Source organism: Canis lupus, chromosome 20, assembly GCF_011100685.1.
Source record: "Canis lupus familiaris isolate Mischka breed German Shepherd chromosome 20, alternate assembly UU_Cfam_GSD_1.0, whole genome shotgun sequence".
Taxonomy (NCBI): Eukaryota; Metazoa; Chordata; class Mammalia; order Carnivora; family Canidae; genus Canis; species Canis lupus.
This window is the reverse complement of record NC_049241.1, coordinates 3261448-3275496: the sequence shown is the minus strand read 5'-3', so window position 1 is coordinate 3275496 and position 14049 is coordinate 3261448. Positions and strand designations below refer to the sequence as shown.

General features: G+C 53.5%; 1 protein-coding gene across 1 annotated transcript in view; it reads left to right on the top strand.

The window, feature by feature from the left end:
• The window catches only part of IQSEC1 (IQ motif and Sec7 domain ArfGEF 1), a 377843-nt gene extending 366380 nt beyond the window's left edge, over positions 1-11463 (top strand). The window contains 3 exon segments of the mRNA XM_038565515.1: positions 127-303; positions 5649-5698; positions 7000-11463. Coding sequence (XP_038421443.1) covers positions 127-303; positions 5649-5698; positions 7000-7551 — 779 coding nt within the window. The 3' untranslated portion in view covers positions 7552-11463.
• Positions 11464-14049: the final 2586 nt, after the last annotated feature.

Below are 14049 nucleotides of genomic sequence, written 5' to 3'. Positions count from 1 at the left end.
TCCTAAGGTAGACCATGCCAGGCAGATGGCAGCTGGGTGTGATGCCAAGCCTGCACGCAGGGCCCTGGTCCCTTGCCCACCCTGGGCTGTGCTCCACTCACCGGCCCTTCACTCCATCTGTTTCAGCTGAGCTCGAGAAGCAGAAGGGTGTCGTGCGGCCCAGCATGTCCCAGTGCTCCAGCCTCAAAAAGGAGTCGGGCAACGGGACACTGAGCCGGGCCTGCCTGGACGACAGCTATGCAGGCAGTGAGGGCCTCAAGCGCAGCGCCCTCAGCAGCTCCTTAAGGGACCTCTCAGAAGCGGGTAAGAGCCGGGCCGGGCCTCCCTTTCTAGCCCAGCGCATGCAGGACTCAGACCGGGCAGCGGGGCACACGTCGTGCGCCAGGAAGGCACGGTGGTGGCGGCCGGCGGGGGCCATCCCCAAACCGTAGTGACATCTGACCACACAGAGCGGGTGTCCCCTGAAGGCCTAAGGAAGCAGGACCCACTCATTAAGACAGAGCAGCCAGGAGGTTGCCCCCACTCTCCCTTTCTTCTTCTAGGGGTTCCATTTATTCTTTTATTTATTTTCTGGAAACTGCTCTCACACAGAGCGAGCCAGGCCCCGCTGATGGATGTGTCCCTTGTCCTCTGTGCTGCCGCGTCCCTGTGTTTTATGCTGATGAATGAAATAGAGTGAAGCCCTCTAAACTGTGTCTGGAAACCCCCTGTCCCGCTGTCCCTGGTCTTGCTTCCCTCATAGAGGTCTCCCTTCCCGGGGAACCCAGGCCCCCCCATCCAGCCCGGAGGCAGTGGCCACAGCTGCCCTGGGGTGTCAGGGGAAACCCCCAGCAGAACTGTGATTTTTGTTGCTGTTTCTTTGTTTCTGTGTGTGTTTATTTGCTGCCAGCCTCTTAACCCCCAAGCAAGCAGCATCTTTCAAGCCTCCCAGATTTCCCAGGGCAGGGGGTGCACCTAGAGCATCAGGGAGCTTCTACGGGCAGCCCTCACCCAGCCAGGTCCTCTGATCTGGGGCCAGCCGCCCCTGAGTGTTGCTCCAGCCTGCTTTGCCTGCAGTGCTGTCAGAGGAGCTGTGGAGTGACGTCTGCCTGCCCCCCACATCACATCCAACCAGGCAGCTTCTCCAGGGAGCAGGCTTGGGTTACAGTGGAACAGAGGTTGCAGGATGTTGGCACACAGAGGCACACAGCTATGCCAGCCCTGTAGGCCCTACCTGCCATTGAGGCCCTGGGTATCCCAGCTTTAGGAGCCTGATGAGAGGCCCTGGTTTGTTGGAGAAGACCCTCTCAGGCCGACACCAGCACCCTCCCCTCCCAGGAGCTCACCCACCCTACCCCACCCCAGACATCACCACGTGTGGCCACCTCTGGGCCCCACTACGAGAGCCTGCTCAGGACTCCATCCCATACCTGCCCTCCAGCAGTGCTGCCTCCCTTTGGCTTATTCATTTCCCAGATGAATTTTTTCTCATTTTTTTCGTTCTTTTTCTTCTTTTTTTTTAAGTTAGATTTTTTCCTTTGCTTTTTTGTCTTGTCATTTTTTTTTTCCATAATAAAAATCAGAAATCCATTGCCCGCATGAGGGTTAATCCAGAGTTTCTCAACCCCAGCACTATTGACATCGAGTGCTGTGGGGAGCTGTTCTGCCCCCTGCAGTTTGTTTAGCAGCATCCCTGGCCTCTACCAATGACATGCCAGGAATACTTCCCCCGGTCAGTGATGTCTCCAGAAATTTCCAGTTGTCCTCGGGGGATGGGGCAAGGGGGACAGAAAAAAAAAAAAAAAAAAATCACCCTTTGTTGGCAAAACTGACCCTGGTTGAGAACCACTGGTTTTCCCTATAGCTTGTTAAACCCAGCTAAACATGACTGGACTGCTCTGGGCCTCTGCAGGCTGGGTGCTGGGGTCTCTGTTTGAGTTTGTGCAGTGAGACAAGCGTTGGCCTCTCTGTTCCTTGATGTAGCACCTAGAGGGCTGAGGGGTCTTGTGCAGCCGCTCAGATAACAGTGGCTCTGTCAAAACTGAGGCTCCCAACATGGCCTCGATGGCCTTCATGGCCGAGCTCCTGGGAGTCAGATAGAGCCACATGCCCAGGCCCATGGCCACAGGAGAGACAGAGCTCTGAGGTTTGGCTGCTTTCCATTTATTGTTACTGTTGCCATCATCATTTGGGCATTCTGAGCTCAGAAAAACTCTAGGGATGGAGTCTTCCTGGGAGACAATGAAAAGAATCCCCAGGGAAGAAAGCCCCCTCTACCCAGGAAGCTTGGTGGCCAAGGCAAGGGGTGTTTGAGAAAGCTGCCACGGCCCCAGAATAGGAATGGGCCACCTGTGATCTCCAGAGGGAGACTGGCCAGGGTCGGCATCCATCCTGGAAGATGCTGGGCTCAGCGGCTGGAGATGGAATTCTATGCTCTGGACTGGGTCAGGGTACAGCTTTCCAGAGGCAGCGTCACTCCACCCGGTGTGGCCCTCACCAAGATAAGCTTGTGGAGAAGAGACCAGGCCTCAGGGCACCTTCTTTCCTCAGAAAAGCTAGCACTCAGTGGTTGGCATGTCACCATTCCAAGAGCAGCTACCCTGGATCTGTGATCACACATCATTCCAGGAGACCACACATCTCAGACACTGACCTTGGAGACCCAAGAGACAGCTACTGTTTGGCGCACTAGGAGGCCTCCAGGAACCCTCCCCTGCCCCCCGCCAGGATCCCCTGCTGTTCTGAGAGGTAGAGGGAGGAGTCCAAGCTGTGAGGCCTCTCCCAACACTCTCCATGTGATCTTCCTTTGCCTGGGAACTGTGTTCGTTTCAGTGGCACCAAGCGCCCTGCTGACCTGATATCAAGGACCTGTAAGGACCAGGGACACAGGTGTGACTGGGCCTTATCCCCTGGCGCAGATCAGTCAAGTCATGGTGGATGCTATCTCTAAGCGCCCCACCTCCTCCTGCCCTTCCCGATCAAACTACTCTACACCAGTCTCCGGAGAGAGGATGTCTCCCAGAAGCCAATAGGACCCACCTGCCTCTGTCATTGCTCCAGGTCTTAGCCAGAGATCTGCCATGTCCTGTACCAAGGCAGCCCTCTCAGGGGAGAGTTGGCAGCTCCTGCTCGGCCCCCAGCACTGTTAAGGGCCACAGAGTGAGACCCTGGGTCAAGAGAGCCCTTGCTGCTTCCTGTGCTGACACTGAGAAGCAGGGGAAGGCTGTGAAGAGCTGTGCTGGAAGCCCTTTCCAGACATGGTTCCTGATCCTGCCCCTGGTTGGCCTGGCAGGGCCTGATCTGGTTCTGGGAGAGGCACTGGATGGGGGCTCACCTGTGGCTAGTGCAAGATCCCCAGAGGGAGTGTACCTGGAGACAGAGCGCAGGTGAGGGATAGCCTGGGTGCACGGGCAAGAGCCACCATTCTGGCGTGCTTCACCTCCATTAGTACGTGGGGTGTGCCTGCATGTGCACACCCAGACACGGGTCTGCAGTCAGCAGGTGCCTGTGAGAAGGGGCTCTGGGACTGGACTGCAGAGCGCTCCTATAGGGATACCCCACATCTCCTGCTGATTTGAGAAGTTGAAAAGATGAATCCTAAGAGACTTAACATCACTCAAAGACATCCAAGATAAAGCTGTCCTAAGTCGTGCCCACATGGGGCAGAGAGAGGAGCAAGAGGAGGGGAGTTTTGCTCCACTGGGAGAAGCAGGCCAGCCAGACAACACTGCTGGGCACTGGCAGGGGGTGGGGGCTGGAAGGATGGGGTGGGCGACTGGCCTTCCTCTGTCTCTGGCTTTCAATCAAGGGAGTCCTCTAAACTGACTTTAAAACCCCAGAGACAGCAGAGACCTGACTATCAGCATTTCTGCATGGTGCCACGATCTCCTGAGTGTCTGATGCTCATGTCCAGCCCACTTGGAGGAAGGGGCATGCCCATTTTACAGATATTGAAACTGAGGTAAAGAATCGAAGGAGCACCAGGTGGGGCCACCTCTCCAGCCAAAGAGCCTCCTCCTGCTCCATGAGACAAAAAGCAGGAAGGAAGGTCAGCCCCTCTTCTCACACCAGCTGAAAGATATGTGACCTTCATTTTTCTTCCAGCTGGGAATAAGGGCCGGGTCCTATTTGATTCTCCCTGGAACTCAGTAATTGGTGGAAAACTGTCTTACCCTAATCTATGTAGCCCTGTCCTGAGCGAGCACTGAGGCCCTCTTACACGTGCCAGAGTCAAGCAAAGCTCCCAGCTGGACTCAGGTTCGGAGGTTGACAGGCAAAGCAAAGGGACTGGATGTTCCCGCACATCTGCTGTGGTATGTCCAGGATCATGGCTCTGTCCCAGGCACAGTCCAGTACATTCAGATGCCAGATGAGGCCTGAAGGACCCACAGACGATGCTCTCCACCCAGCACAGGGCTAGGGTGTAGGCCTCAGAGAGGCAGGTAGCAGGCTGCTAGGCTCGGCCCGGGTTCAGCTCAGAAGGCAGTGCGGCCAAGCTTCCGAGCCCCAGAGGTGAACAGGCAGACCTGGGTGTGAATCCTGCTTGCTGTGGGAACTGGGCCAGTCAGCCCACCAAGCAGAGCATGTGTCTCTTCCTTGGCATGGACGCCTGTCCTGCACTGCTACAGGCATGATACAGAGAACGACCGTGCTCGGCTCATGGCCAGGGCTGCCTGGATGGAAGCTTATAGGACGTCAAGTGGGAGGCCCCTTCTCTGTTCTCTCTTCCCATCTGCTTTCCTGAGAGCTGGTCAGAGACTGGCCCCCGAAGCTTGGGCACCCACCATTCCGGCCATCCTCGATGTCCTGCAGAAATCCATGGAGATGGCTTCTTGAGGGACTGTGGAGGCCAGCACTCACCCTGGCATCCAGAACCTAGAAGAAGACACAGCTGTCCTCTCACATAGTCAATGTATATTGAGTGCCTACTGTGTGCCATGTGCTGGGGATATTAAAAAGCCATTGGTAGGGAGCACACACAGCCGAGGGAATGCCTATAGCATCCCGGGGGGGTGGTGCCCACAGAAGGGAAGCAGGACCCTGGGCCCTCTGACCCTGACCCTGGCCAGGGTACTGCACAAACCAAACAACAGTCTCCAGAGGCACCAGCACATTTGAGCTACCCAGGAGGAAAAGACAGGACGCCAAGTTGAGTCTCCTCCTAACCATCAACCCCACCCTGCCTGCGAGGGGGGAGATGTATATGTATGAATATGCATATACATACGTATATGAAATCCACGGACAGTCAGGGCTGTGCAGGACCACATTTTGTTTGTTTTGAGCCATCAGAGAAGCTGCCCCTGTCCCGTCGTCCCCCGTTGGCAGGTGGCTGGGCTAGCCCTACCTGTGCGCACGCCTCAGCACACCTGGAGGCACCCCCCCCCCCCCCCCCCACAACAGACTGCTAGTCTAGAAGAGGTATAAAGCCGGGGCTTGTTGAAGGAGATTTTTTTTTTTCTTTCTTTAAACCCCCACCCTCCCTTTTTTTTTTTTTTTTTTTTTTTTAATACTTGTTACTGCCCTGCCACCGGCTTCCCTGCGGAGCCCGCCCTCCGACCCTCACCTGGGTCCGCGGTGGCACCGCGGCGGCGGCGGCTCAGGGCCAGGCAGGCGGCGGCCCGGCCTCGTGTCCGTGTCTAACCTCTGGTATTGCATGTTCTGGGCAGGGAAGCGAGGGCGTCGCAGCAGTGCGGGATCGCTAGAGAGCAATGTGGAAGTAAGTAGGAAGCGCCTACGTCCAGCTGGCTGTCGTGTGTCGCCTCCCCAATCCTCGGTTTATATCTGTTGTCTTTCCCCCCGTTTTTGTTCTGTTTTGCTCTCCCCCCCTCGCCGCACAGAGGCGCGGACACGCGGGCCCCCATGCCTGCCTCAGCCCGGTGCATGCCAGCTTCTCCCGCCTACATCGCCTGTGCCTCTCACCGCTTGTTGGGGCGGGGTCCGGGGGGGGTGGTTCTGGATGGATTCTGTGTTTTAGTTTCCGCTTAACCCTGCTCCCCCCACCATGGCCCCGAGCATGGTTAACATCCGGCTTCCCGGCACCCCCCACCCCCGCCGCCCCGGGGTCCCTACCTGCCGGCGCTGCTCCTGGGCGGGAGGCACCGCTGCCAGGAGCCCATGCACCCTCCACCTGTGCTGTCCGGGGTGGTTTTGCCGATCTCTTGACTTCCATGCTCCGCCATCCCCATCGCTTCCTTCCTGGAGTTTCGATTGCTGTGTGTCTGCAGTCAGGGCACCATGGACTTGCTTAGCTAGCTCGGGGGAGGAGAGCCGTGAGAGAAAGAAAACTTCAGTGTGGATTTCATGAGATTTCATTCATCTTCCAACCATCTCTATATATTACTGTTCACATCTTAACCTCAGCTTGCAGACCTTTTTGTTTCCTTCTTTTTCCTTGTTTGGTTTGCAGTAGGTAGCTGCAGTGAAATGCCTAGGCACCCCCCACCCACCCACCCAGGATGAGGTTCCCCAAGCCCCTCCTGTCCCTACCAGCAGCTTCCCGAAAGACCTCAGAGCCCACACAGAGCAGATGCCCTCGCACCCGCAGAGAGGATCCAGGAGAGCGTAGGGTGCAGTTTCAGCAGGAACGGGGTTGTTCTTCATGCTCACCAGCCCACCCCACTCCACTCAGCACATGCCGCGCACAGGCACCCCCAGGCCAATCGTTCTGATCCGAAAGTTCAGACCGCCTTCCGTGTCAGGACGAGAGCAGAAGTCACACTTGTGCTGCTGCTGCTGCTGCTGCTGCTGCGACCAGACAGGAGGGTCCCTCATCCTGTGCCCCACCTCCCACTTCTCTCAGTGGAAAGCCACTTCTGGGTCCCGGCGGCCCCCCCAGTAGCATGAGCAGAGGTGATGCTGACTCAGCCTCACCCAGTCCCGCCCTCTGCAGCCAGTGAGTTGAACTAAGGCTTAGCAGTCAGTGGGTGAACTTTTTACATTAAAAAAAAAAAAAAGAATCATTCTGACATAAGTACTTTAAGATCTTTTAATTTTGATTTCTATGAATTTCCTTTTTAGGGGTCCATCATTAGCAGTCCTCACATGCGCCGGAGAGCTACATCAACACGAGAGTGTCCATCTCGCCCACACCAGACTATGCCTAATTCATCCTCCCTCCTGGGCTCCTTATTTGGGAGTAAGAGAGGGAAGCCCCCTCCCCAGGCCCACCCGCCCTCAGCCGCTCCCCAGCTGCCCCCCCACCCACCAGGCCTGCCCCACCCACAGCACTCCATGGCCAGCCACCACCAGGGGCCTGTGGAGGGCCTGCCGCAGGTGCATGGGCACCACACCCAGTACTGCCACATGCAGCAGAACCCGCCCCCCTACCACCACCACCACCACTACCACCCCCCCCAGCACATCCAGCATGCACACCAGTACCACCACGGTCCCCACGGGGGGCATCCACCCTACGGGGCCCACATGCACAGCCACCCACCGCTGCCCTCGGCCCATGCCGGCCACCCAGGCCACCCAGGCCACGCAGCGCACCACCACGGGCAGCCCCCCGCCCCGCCGCCCCCCACCAGCAGCAAGGCCAAACCCAGCGGCATCAGCACAATTGTGTAGACAGCCCGGGTGGGGTCCCAGACTCCCTGGACAACTGCACACCACACAGAGTCCTGCCCAGGGGCGGCCAGCCTCAGACCAGACCCAGGGCACTTCTGTTTCCATCTCTCCCCTCCGCTCCCCACAGCCTGGATGGAGCCCCCTGAGCCCACGGGGCTTGTGTTGTAGGGAACAGAGCTCCTGCTCTCACTTAGCATGGGCGTCCCAGGTTCCATCCACTTCAACCCCAGGGGTGGGCCTCGGCCACCATCAGCCTTGAAAACGGTGCCACTGGCCACGTAGATGTTGAACTGCCCCACCCCCACTCCAAAGTAGCCCTCAGCTCTGCTCCCTAAATGTACACGCAGATGAAAACCCAGCCTAGGAAAAGAAGAAACGAGACACAAAAACCAGAGACAGAACAAAACAAAACAAAAACCCAAAACTTGCTGCATTTATTGCTCTTTTATTGACAATGGGCAAAAAATTAAGTAGACCTGATATGGTTGATGAAAATAACGTAAGTAAACTTTATATAATATAAATATATAAATATATAAATATATATATATATATACTGTATAGGTAGTATTTGTGTGTGAAAGGAGACGTCTCAGTCCGCAAAATTAGCAATATAGACTTTACAAGGAGCTCCACTTACCTGATAGGAAGACAGTACCTTACATGAATGTGTGAGAGAGTAAACCAAAAACGTAAATGCTAGGAACAAATTCAGATACTTCCATATTTTCATAAAAAGAAGAGAAGTCCCTCCAGGACTGGCTAAGATCTTTACACGATCATTACTAACTGTGCCAAGTAGCATAGCATCTAACTGTTTAAAAAGTCCAATATTGCTTTGTATAAATCCTTATTTTATTAACAGAAAACTATCATAAGTAATCAGTATTATAACTGCTCTGTTATTTCAGGTAAGCAAATAGATAAAAATGCAGTAAACTCTACAGTAGCAACTCGGGACAACTAGTTAGGAACTGGTTGTCTGAGGATATTGGTTACACAGATTCTTAGACACTTTAATGGCTGCGATAACTGTGAATTTCCATGATCCATATTTCTTTTATATGCATATGATTTAATGCACACTCATTCTGAGCCCCTCCGAGGGGGGCACCCATCCACGGCAGAAGCGTTCATCTCCAACATGAAAACGGCCAGCTCCCATCCTCGTCTCCCCAACACCATAACTTACTCATCCTGTCTCCAACCGCAACAGGCACAAGCCCCTGAGCGAGTTCCCACCAGGAACTGCTCCGAACCCCAAGGCTGGTTCTAGCATGTAGCAACCCAGGGCGGTGTGTGTGTTTTCCATTTTGTTTTCTGAGCGGTAGCCGTGATCATCGTGATTCCATGTGGCCATGTGCTAGCACAACCCCCCGTGTCATCAGCGTGGCCCCCGTGACCCCGGCTGACAAGTGCCGGCCCTCGCCAGCGAAGCACCCCCCCCGCCCCCCCGCTGCCTTCTCATGGTCCAGTTAGCTGCCAGGGCATCACATGACTCTCAGCTGTGCTCTTGTCGCTTCCGTGTTGTGGTGACACCATCCGCTGCCCCGGGGCCGGGCGCCTCACGCGTCCGGTTCTGTGACTGAGTCACCCACGGGCCGTACTTTGTAGTTTCAGCCTTTCGAGCCACTGCAGCCGCCTGTGCTGTGCTCCTAAGCCGTGGGACCCGAGGACTGCCCCACGGCCCCTGCCCCGGCGGAGAGCCCTTTCAGAAAGGGCGAAGCTAGTTGCAGGACTCTGCAGGCCCGGGGCTCCGCGCTCCGTGGACGGCGTGGCGCGCCGTGGCCAGATGGCGGCGAGAGACCGAGGGGAACCCACCTGGCGGGCCGGCGGGGGTGGGGGCGGGGGGCCTGCCCGGTTCCCTCCCCACCCACCCCGTTGTCACATCATCCAGGCCACCATACCAGCAAATCTGCAAACCGAGCACTTTGTTAACCTCCACAGAGAGCAAATACAGCGATCTAGAGTTTAGCCTTTTTTTTTTTTTTTTTGAAAGAAGTGTGACTTTAACCTGCCCACCTTTATCTTCCCATCGGTGTCGTGTTTCTCTCCCGGGCACCTGCCCGGCAGGAGAGAAGTGAAAAAGCACGGGTGTGTCTGATGTGGTCCAAGCCAGGCTGGTGGGAGGCTCCCCGGCTTCCGCCAGCCGGTAAATTTCTTTGGTTTTCCCGGCAGAGTCAGGCTCCCCGAGGCATTCTCTGTCTTGCAGTTTAAAGGATGTTGTTGTTACCAGGATAAGCCAAATTGTACTGCATGCCATCTGGCGTCAGTCGTGCAAGGGCACACTCTATGTCTTGTGTATTTGCAAACTATATCAGTGTTACTGTTGACAAATAGTTGAAGTAAAGTGATAACATATGAAATATGTCGGCTTTTCTTCACCCTCTGTACCAATAGTAGAGTCTCACTGTAAACTCAAGGTTGTTCCAGAAAAGATAGGCTGTTTGGCACCAGATTGCCCTTTCCGAAGGGACAACTGCTCATGCAAAAGAACAGACGGCAAAGCCGATGGCAGGCAGTGGGGCTCTGTTCCCTGCCGTCCTTCGTGCCCCACAGACCACTTAGAACCCCCATCTCCAGAGCTGCCATCTGTGTGTCCTGAAGCTTTGTCCCGCCGTCACGGGGCTGGGTCTAGCGAAAGGAGGTTTCTTGAACGAATTCTGTTTCTCCCCATGTTTCCAGTTTCACTGAGTGTGTTGGGCTCAGGTCAGTGAGGTTTCCTCATACTTTGTGTTAAATTTACAAACATCATGGGAGGGGTTTCCAGAAGGTACATTGTTCCATTAAGGGAGCTGGAGCCACATCTCATGTTTTGGGCACCAAAAGCTTCAAACCAATTGCTGTACCCCTACCCCCCAACCCCTGTGTTGCTTTCATGGGACTGTTCTTTCTAAACCCGAGGCTGCCACAGTGTCACAGCTGTGGGGGCCCATCGTCACCCCCCAACCCCACCCCACCTCCCCTGACCCCTCCAGCCCCCTATAGGCGGCAGTAGGCTGAGCACCACAGGATGTCTGTGTCAGCCCTCACCACTGTCAGGACACACTTGGGACGCTTTTCTTGAGTCGCACAAATTGTGCCTAACAGTAATTTCTGACAGGAGTAGGAGACCCGTGAGGAAGCGGCTGATAGCATCACAGAAATCTTTTCTGGGACAACAATTAAATCATGTATTTGTAATTTTTTTTTAAGTTTACAAATGAATTGTACAACAATGTAAAAATAAAGTTCATCCTAATATGATGTGCACATCTTGCTTAAAAATGTCTTCAGTCACCCAGTATAGAGCGATTTTTCCATCACGCGCTGCATGCAGCAGAAGCCTCTTGTTTTTTCTTCACAATGATCTGAAAAGACAGCAGATACTTAAACATGACCCTAGGTGTTGACTCAGCATTCCCTATAAAGCTGTGTCTCTACAGGTAAGCATGCATCTTACAGTTTCGTTGTAAACAATCATCACCCTTCCTGCCTGAAAACTGAGTAATTTTGTAAAGTGTCTTCAATAACAACAATAACCAAGGAAGAAGCTGGCGAAACCAATCGGTGTGAAGTGGGGGTGGGGGAGAGGGCCAGGCGGGAGGAGCTGTGTACCTCTTACCCCTGCCGCACACACGTTAGTGTAACTGTGGCCACATCGAGGTCTCGCGCCAGGACCCTTCTCCTGGGAACTGTCATTCACCTTCTAGTTGTTTTAAACAATTAGCATCAGGTCTTGAATGCAGACCGTGCAAAGACTTCCAAGAGATACCTCGCTCACGAGAGGCCCGGCACCCGCTGTGTAACTTTGGGCAGAAAAGGAGTGCTTTTGTTTTAATATGCATTCTGTTTGTGAGTAGTAACAGACTCTATTGATGTAAAACCATAGCTGTGATCATGTGGAGAAATCAAATAAATCCTTTAAAACTCTCGGGTTTTTACTTTCTCTGAAAAGTCCAGCTGTTTCCCTATTGAGGGGACACAGAGAGCGCTCCAGCTAACCACTTTGGCCTGTCCTTGTCATGACTGCTGGGGCCAGTAGCTCTCCTGGAAGACACGGGACTCGTTTTAATCGAGGGTGCTGATATTAGACTCAAAACTATATATCCCAGTGTCAGCTTAGATGGAAGGTTTCAAAGATATAATTTCTAGCAGCTTTCAATACATTTGAATGGTTCCATTGAGTTAGGAGCTGGCTCCTTTGGAGTGTTGAGGTGAACTGGGAATGCCAAGGGGGGAGCAAGTCCCCAAATGATAGAGGAGAGATTATTTTATGAGGTCCAGGCAGACCATTTTCCCACCTGATGGTTAATGCGATGTGCAAAATCCAGGAAGGTGACTTCTGCTTCACCTGCGAGAACAGGATTGGCTTGTGTGATTTCTCCTTTCCTGGAACCAAATTCAGCTCCAGAGAATACGGCCTTGAAATTTCCACTTCATACCTTAAAATGAAGTATAACTGGTAGATCTAATTTGTGGAAAACAAGGTTAACTTTACTGACCACAGTTAGCTGTGGCCCACACCTCATAGAGAAGTGACTTGTGATCAAAAGATATTCTCAACTTTATTTATTCTGCAACTGGATGGCCATCCCTTTTCCCGGCTACCCCAAGGCTCTTCGGGAGGTGAAGCCGGTTATTGAAATTCCCTGAAACACTTAGCTGCAGTTTTTTGTCTGATGCCACGATGCACACACAGGGCTGCACTCGCCAGCCACTTGGTGCAATGAGCTGCTAAGCCGATGCTTGGAAGTGATGATTCTCCGGGGTTTGCATTTGTCTCCTGCACCAGACTATGAGCGCCTTGGGGATGAGGGCTGCACTTGATCCACTTCTCTGTGTCTGGAGACCAACACAGGACCGGTCTCATCAAAATGCAAAATGAGCTGATGGTTGGAAGGGGGAATGGGAGGGCACAGCCAAGCTGCTGGCTGATCTTAGCGTGTGTCAATCACCACCACCATCAAAACTTTATGGAAGCCTGTTTGCTCAGCCCTTCGCCACCCTGACGTGGAGAAGTCTAGCTGGAGACACACATGACACTGTCAGACTTCTGCAAGAGTGGTTCACACCGGCCGTTTCCAACCCTCATTTTATTGAGCCTTGGGCAGCTTTCGGTACTGTTCACACACTCCTTGAATGACTGTTTCCTTCGTATCTTCCATCCCACTCTTCCTCTCCATGGACACCCTCACATCCTCTTCACAGGCTAATGCTCCTCTGTAGAGCTGTGCAATGTTGGTTTGAGGACCAGACCAAGTCTCTTCCTTTACTTCTGTCTCCAGGCCTACTGACAGCCAACCTTCTGTGTACCCACAGCTTCCAAATTTGAGTGACCAGCCCAGACCTCTCTTGTGAGCACTGTGTTCCCTTGGATCTTTCAATCATGCCCCCAAGTCTTGACGTCCGCCACCAGCTTCGTGGTCTCAGACACACCTGAAACCAGGGGCCCTGCTGTGTTCCCTTTTTGGGCAGATGGCACCACCATTGAGTCACACAAACTGGAACTTAACTGTTCTTTTTTTTTTTTTTTTTTTAAGTATTTATTCATGAGAGACACCGAGAGAGAGGCAGAGACATAGGCAGAGGGAGAAGCAGGCTCCCTACAGGGAGCCCGACATGGGACTCCATACGCAACCACAGGATCCTAACCTGAGCCATATGCAGATGCGCAACCGCTGAGCCTCCCAGGTATCCCCAGAACTTAACTGTTCTTTACATCTGTCCTTTCCCTTGACTTTCCAAGTCCATTCTGTCACCAAGCCCTTTAGATTTTGGCCTCCGACATGTGGAGTCCATCCCTTTCTGCACATCTCTCCCCTGGCCTAGAGCTCCCTGACTGGTCTCCCAGCTGCCATAACAGGCTCCCCCAAAACCCATTCTCCATGTGGCATCAGAGGAATCTTCTTATGGGGCAACCCACTTAAAGCCAAGTCAGTGGCTTCCTATTGTCCTTAGGATTAAAAAAATAAGAAGATCCTTAACGTGGCCTTCATGATCTGACCCCATAACCCTCACTTTCACCTTGCTCTCCAACCTTTCAGGTGCCCAGGCAAGCTGTGTTTCCTCCTGCCACTGGGCCTCCCCAACGGTGGAATGCTTTTCGTCCCATCTTTGTGTAGTTAGTTCCTACTTCATACAACAAACTGTAGTTGAGCCATTAGTCTCTCTGAGATGCATCCCTTGTAGCTGTATAGTCAATGGTGTGATCATTTTTGCGACAGCAGAAGTCACCAGGTCAGGACAGTGGTGGCTCTTGCACCCCGCTGTCATCTCCACACGCCGCACAAGCAGAACTGCCATGAATGTTTTTAAATAAATAAACACCCTAGGACCAAAGATGGAACTTAGCGCTAAAATGCACAATGCAATTTAATGGCTCAATATGAGAGCAGAGATCTTAGGGAAGCTGCATGGGGCCAGGGTACTGGGGAGAGGCCAACCAGTACTACTGGCATTCCTCACTACTTCCAGGAGCACTTGGGACAGTATTGGAGGCTTTTATTTTGTGTTTTA